The sequence below is a fragment of the Pristiophorus japonicus genome, unplaced genomic scaffold, assembly GCF_044704955.1.
Source record: "Pristiophorus japonicus isolate sPriJap1 unplaced genomic scaffold, sPriJap1.hap1 HAP1_SCAFFOLD_869, whole genome shotgun sequence".
In the NCBI taxonomy this organism is placed as follows: Eukaryota; Metazoa; Chordata; class Chondrichthyes; family Pristiophoridae; genus Pristiophorus; species Pristiophorus japonicus.
This window is the reverse complement of record NW_027254792.1, coordinates 98,773-105,556: the sequence shown is the minus strand read 5'-3', so window position 1 is coordinate 105,556 and position 6,784 is coordinate 98,773. Positions and strand designations below refer to the sequence as shown.

Here is a 6,784-nt window from a genome sequence, read left to right as displayed (position 1 = left end):
GCAATTAAGGACTGATGGGATTTGATTGACGAGGGCCAAGTTATCGATGCTAACTCCTGATTGGGATGTGTGATTGGACCGGGAGAATTGGACAATTGTTTAATTGGCAGTGTGGAACCTGTATTTAATGATTGGAGTTGGGACTTTGAGCCTGGTCACTGTGCCTGGCAGTAGTGAGCGAGTTTGTGAGTTAGTTCTGGGCTTACAGTCCCTCTCGGCTGTTGGAGGGTAACAATGGTTACTGACATGGTGAAGAAGAAAAGTGCAAAGGCTCCCACCGGGGACAAGAAGCCATCTAAACGCAAAGCCAAACGGAAGGAGAGTTATTCTGTTTATATCTACAAGGTCCTCAAACAGGTAACTCCTCAGTGCCAGAGCTTGGCTTTTTCCTATTGCTGGCCTGGAGCCTACAGTGGCTTTAATCTTCTGGTTTCCCCAATCTCTGATACCTCAATCAATCACTTTCTGATCCTGAACATCCAAACCTCTCTGCTACATCTCTTTGGTGTTTCCATTTATACTGATGGTTCCTTCTCCTGTACCCGGGTGATCTACAGTGTAGACTCCGGTCGCTATGTGCATTCTCCCCTCTGATCACTGAGCTCTCCCTTCAACTTCTCTCGGCCTTCCTTCCACCTAGCCTCATTTGTTGCTCCTCCCTCGGGCTGAATGGCCCACTCCTGCACCTGTATTCTATGCTTCTTCACCTTGGATAAGAGGTGATCTTATCACAACGTATATGATTTGAGGGGGCTTGACAAGGTGAATGCAGAGAGGATGTTTCCACTGATAGGAGAGACTAGAACTAGGGGGCATGGTCTTAGAATAAGGGGCCACCCATTTAAAACATGAGAAATTTCTGAGGGTTGTAAATCTGTGGCATTTGCTGCCTCAGAGCTGTGGAAGCTGAGACATTGAATAAATTTAAGACAGAAATAGACAGTTTCTTAACCGATCAGGGAATAAGGGGTTATGGGGAGTGGGTGGGGAAGTGGATCTGAGTCCATGATCGTATTAAATGGCGGAGCAGGCTCGAGGGGCTGTATGGCCTACTCCTGCTCCTATTTCTTATGTTCTTGGTTGCTGTCTGTCATGTCCGGAGATACTTTCCTGTGTCACTGTTGCTATATAAGTGCAGGTCACTGACTTTTTAAAAAAAAAAAAAAACTTTTGCTCGAGCAAAAATGAGCTGTGATTTGTGATGGGACAGGTGTAGAGCAGGAGGGTATTTGCAAGTAGTGGCACTGTTTATGAAGTGACTTAGATTTTGCCCTGGAGGCTGCAGTAAGCTCACACCCTCCACGTTTCCCCTCCCCCCCCCTAGTGCCGTGTGGGTCATCAACATGCTCGCTGTGTAGTAAAATGTCCCAAAACACTTCACCGGAGTAATAGAAGAAGCAGGAGTAGGCCATACGGCCCCTTGAGCCTGCTCTGCCATTCAATATGATCGTGGCTGATCTGATCATGGACTCAGCTCCCCTTCCCTGCCCGCTCCCCATAACCTTTACTCCCTTATTGCTCAAAAATCAGTCTATCTCCACCTTAAATATATTCAATGACCCAGCCTCCACAGCTCTCTGGGGCAGAGAATTCCAGAGGTTTACACCCTGAGGAAATTCCTCCTCCTCTCTGTTTTAAATGGGCGGCCCCTTATTCTAAGACTAGGTCCCTTGGTGCCAGATTCCCCCACGAGGTTAGCAAACAAAATTTGACCCAGAGCCACATGAGGAGATAATTGGGACAGGTTTGAGGCAAAGCCTGGTCACAGTGGTGGGTTTTAAGGAGGGTATTTGGGGGGGGGGGGTGGGTGGAGGAGAGGTTGAGGGAGGGAGTTCCAGAGCTCGGGGGCCCAGACAGCTGAAGGCACGGCCACCAATGGTGGAGTGATGGAGATTGTGGATGCTCAGGTCAATATGATCAGAGGGTTGTAGGGCTGGAGGGGGTTGGGAAATGGGGAGGGGCCAGGCCATGAAGGGTTTTGAAAACCTGGCTGAGAATTTTAAAATTGAGGCAATGTTGGGAGGGGGAAGGAGAATGTGCAGCCCTGACCTTCCCCCGATTTGGGGGTGATGGCTGGGGTTTGGGATTGTCATGTATTCAACCAGCATTGTAACCCATGTATAATCTGACCTAAGTTGTACACTGTGAGAACAATGACCACTAGGTGGTGAACTTGTGGGAGACACTCCTAACCTGGACCTTCAGGTATAAAAGGGGAAGCTCCACCCACCTTCATCACTTGAGTGCTAAGGAATAAAGGACAGGTCACAGACTGACCTTCTCTCAAGCATGGGCCTCGTGTGCATTTATACTGTGTAGTAAGGACGTATCAATGGCGACAAGAAACTGGGATTTAAACCACGCGAGCATGGCCACTAGCAGAACAGACGAGAGGTACTGTGTTAAGGAATGGTTGGGACAGAGATTCAACATTGTTAAAGCAGCACACAGATCTCCAGGCAGACAAGAGCAGTCAGGCATGCCCCAACATGTAGTCGAACCCAGAGGGGGAGTTCGACTGACAATGGCAAGTTGAACAGCGATTCACGCCATTGCAAGGGACAACGCGGCCAGTAATGGGGCCATCAACATCTGTTAATGGTGCACTCAAGGAGAGTCACCGGGGCAGTCAGGGACGATCGACTGGCAAGGGACCTTTTGTTTCAAACAGCAACTCATGCTGGAGGCGTGGAGGCACACACTCAGCCGGAGTTTGCAGAGATGAGCAAAATACCTGCAGAAATTGACACTGGGGGAAATCGCTGGAAGCTGAAGTTCAGCGAGTTCATGTGGAGCACGTATACAGTTCATACACCAGGACGCCACTGATAATGATGAAAGTGCTCCTCAATGGCATCCCAGTATCAATGGAGCTAGACACGGGGGCCAGCCAGCCCCTGATGGGTATCAAACAGTTCGAAAAGTTGTGGGCATCCAAGGCCAGGAGGCCAAAATTATCGCCAATTGACACACAGCTACAGACTTACACAAAGCAGATCATTCCGGTGCTAGGCAGCGCCACGGTAGTCGTGACCCACAAAGATTCGGAGAACAGGTTACCACTCTGGATTGTCCCGGGGGACGGTCCCACACTACTGGGGAGGAGTTGGCTTGCTGTCATGAACTGGAAATGGAGCGATGTCAATGCAATTTCCTCTGTGGAGCGAGTATCATGCTCACAGATCCTGGACAAATTTGACTGATTATTTCAACCCGACATTGGCACTTTCATGGGGGCCAAGGTAGTGATTCACATAAACCCGGACGCCAGACCAGTACATCACAAGGCCAGAGCGGTGCCGTACATGATGCGGGAAAAGATAGAAGGCGAATTGGACCGTCTGCTGAGGGAAGGCATCATCTCGCCAGTCGAATTCAGTGACTGGGCGAGCCCGATAGTGCCGGTGCTCAAGGCGGATGGGTCGGTCAGGATATGTGTCGATTACAAGGCCACCATCAATCGGGTGTCACTCCAAGACCAGTACCTGCTACCGAGAGCGGAGGACCTCTTTGCGACGCTATCCGGTGGCAAACTTTTTTCAAAATTGGACCTGACCTCAGCTTACATGACCCAGGAGCTGGCGAGTGAGTCGAAGAAGCTGACCACCATCACGACACACAAGGGGTTGTTTGAGTACAACAGGTGTCCATTCGGGATTCGCTCAGCCGCCTTCCAACGAAATATGGAAAGCCTCCAAGTCGATTCCAAGGACAATGGTTTTTCAAGACGACATCCTCATCACGGGTTACGATACTGAAGAACACCTCCACAACCTGGAGGAGGTGCTACGCAGACTGGACCGGGTAGGGCTGCGACTGAAAAAGGCGAAGTGCGTCTTCCTAGCTCCAGAGGTAGAATTCCTGGAGATGAGGGTAGCAGCAGACGGGATCAGCCCTACTGCGTCCAAGACGGAAGCGATCCAGAGAGCACCCAGACCCCATAACACGACGGAGCTGCGTTCGTTCCTGGGGCTCCTGAACTATTTTGGTAACTTTCTTCCTAAATTGAGCATGCTGCTTGAGCCGCTACACGTGCTCCTACGCAAAGGTCGCGAATGGGTCTGGGGGGACAGCCAGGAAAGGGCTTTTAATAGAGCACGCAATTTGTTATGTTCCAACAATCTAACACAAGTTTCTTACATGGTTATTTAGCATTACCATCCGATGCATCGTCCTATGGTGTCAGGTGTGTTGCAGCATGTCAATGCCAAGGGTCAGTTACAGCCGGTAGCTTATGCCTCCAGGAGTCTGTCCCAGGCAGAAAGGGGCTATGGGATGGTAGAAAAGGAGGCGCTCGCATGTGTATATGCAGTAAAGAAAATGCACCAGTACCTGTTTGGCAGGAAATTTGAGCTGGAGATCACAAACCCCTAACGTCCCTTTTGGCCGACAACAAGGCCATAAATGCAAACGCATCGGCCCGCATAGAGGTGGGCACTCACGTTAGCCGCCTATGACTACACAATTCGGCACAGACCGGGCACTGAAAACTGCACCGATGCACTCAGCAGGCTCCCACTAGCCACCACTGAGGGGGCTACCGAGCATGGTGCTGAGATGGTCATGGCTGTTGAAGCTTTCGGAAGCGAAGGCTCACCCGTGACAGCCCGTCAGATTAAAGTCTGGACAAATAGAGGCCCGCTATTGTCTCGAAGTGTCCTGAATGGGGACTGGGCAGCCACGTACAGGGCATGCCCTGAGAAATTTAAACCATTTCACAGGCGCAGGGATGAACTCTCGATTCAGGCCGATTGCCTACTGTGGGGAAACCACGTAGTCATGCCCCAGATGGGCAGAGTGTTCATCAGAGAACTCCACAATGAGCACCCGGGCATTGTCACGATGAAAGCAATTGCCAGGTCACACGTTTGGTGGCCATGGATAGACGCAGATCTGGAACTTTGTGTTCGCAGGTGCAACACGTGTGCCCAGCTGGGCAATGCGCCCAGGGAAGCCCCCCTTAGTCCCTGGCCCGCCAAGCCTTGGTCACACATCCATGTGGACTACGCAGGTCCTTTCATGGGGAAAATGTTTTTGGTTGTAGTAGACGCCTACTCCAAATGGATAGTGACATTTTAAATTCCAGCACATCCTCTGCCACGGTAGAAAGTCTACGGACAATGTTTGCTGCCCACGGTCTACCGGACATCTTGGTCAGCGACATTGGCCCGTGCTTCACAAGCACTGAATTCCAGGACTTCATGGCAGGCAATGGAATTAACCATGTCAGAACGGCGCCGGCCTCAAACGGCCAGGCAGAACGAGCAGTGCTGATAATCAAACAGGGGATGCTCAGAATCCAAGGGGGTTCCCTACAAAGCCGCTTATCACGCCTCCTGTTGGCCTATAGATCCCGACCACACTCGCTCACAGGGGTTCCACCCGCAGAGCTACTAATGAAAAGGACGCTCAAAACCCGATTATCCCTTATACACCCCACCATGAAAGAAATTGTCGAGAGCAGGCGCCAGTCACAATATCACTACCATGACAGGAATGTGAGGGTGCGATGTATTGATGTAAATGACCCTGTTTTTGTCCTCAACTACGCTGCAGGGCCCAAATGGCTCGCAGGCACTGTGGTTGCCAAAGAGGGAAATAGGATTCTGGTAGTTAAACTTACCAATGGACAAATCTGCCGCAAACATGTGGATCAAACTAAAAGGAGGTTCAGCAACCCCATAGAAGAAGCAGAGGAAGAACACGATATAGAGTTCACTCCACCACAGGTGACTGAACACCGGAACCAAAGGGAGGAGAGCCCAGTCACTGTGGGCAGTCCGGACAGGCCTGAGGCACCACAAACAGCAGACACTCAGGCCAGCGCCCAACAACCGGAGCCCCAACTCAGGCGCTCTACAAGGGAGCGTAAACCACCAGAGAGACTGAACCTGTGATCGTAGTAAGACTTTGGGGGGGGAGGTGATGTCATATATTCAATTATCATTAAAACCATGTATAAACTGACCTAAGTTGTACACCGTGAGAACACTGACCACTAGGTGGGAGACACTCCTAACCGGGACCTTCAGGTATAAAAGGGGAAGCTCCACCCACCTTCATCACTTGAGTGCTGAGGAATAAAGGACAGGTCACAGACTGACCTTCTCTCAAGCATGGGCCTCGTGTGCATTTATACTGTGTAGTAAGGACGTATGGGGGATGCAGCTCTGACCTCCCCTTGCTGTCTCTGCAGGTTCACCCCGACACTGGGATCTCCAGCAAGGCGATGAGCATCATGAACTCCTTTGTGAACGACGTGTTTGAGCGGATTGCGGCCGAGGCCTCTCGCCTGACCCAGTACAACAAACGCAGCACCATCACCAGCCGTGAGGTACAGACGGCTGTGCGACTACTGCTGCCCGGGGAGCTGGCCAAGCATGCTGTGTCAGAGGGCACCAAGGCTGTCACCAAGTACACCAGCGCCAAATAGTGAGCGCGGCGATAGAGGCCCCGCCCAGTGTCCCCGCAAACAGCGGGCGCTGCCTGGGGACATGCACCATTCAATAAAGGCTTGTCTTTTACTGCAGCAATATCCCTGTGCTGTGTCTGTATGGGAGGGGGTATAGGAGGGGGACTGGACCAATCTGGAGAATGGGGTCTCCAATTCACCAGTGCCGTTTGAGAATTTGCTCAGTTATGATGACAGAAGTTTGTCTTTAGTGAACTGGGGGAGGGGGTTAATGTCCCTTTTATTTTTCTTCCCCTTTAGGGAAGGATATTTGCTGCCTTGCCCCAGTCTGGGCCTCTGACTCCAGTCCCACACCCATGTACTGGCCCACTC

The 6,784-nt window shown here is 51.2% G+C and overlaps 1 protein-coding gene across 1 annotated transcript; it reads left to right on the top strand.

Moving 5' to 3' along the window:
* Positions 1–234: 234 nt before the first annotated feature.
* On the top strand, positions 235–6,433 carry LOC139257588 (histone H2B, gonadal-like). The gene is made up of 2 exons (XM_070874523.1): positions 235–357; positions 6,197–6,433. The coding sequence occupies exons 1-2, from the start codon at positions 235–237 to the stop codon at positions 6,431–6,433; spliced, it is 360 nt and encodes a 119-aa protein (XP_070730624.1).
* Positions 6,434–6,784: the final 351 nt, after the last annotated feature.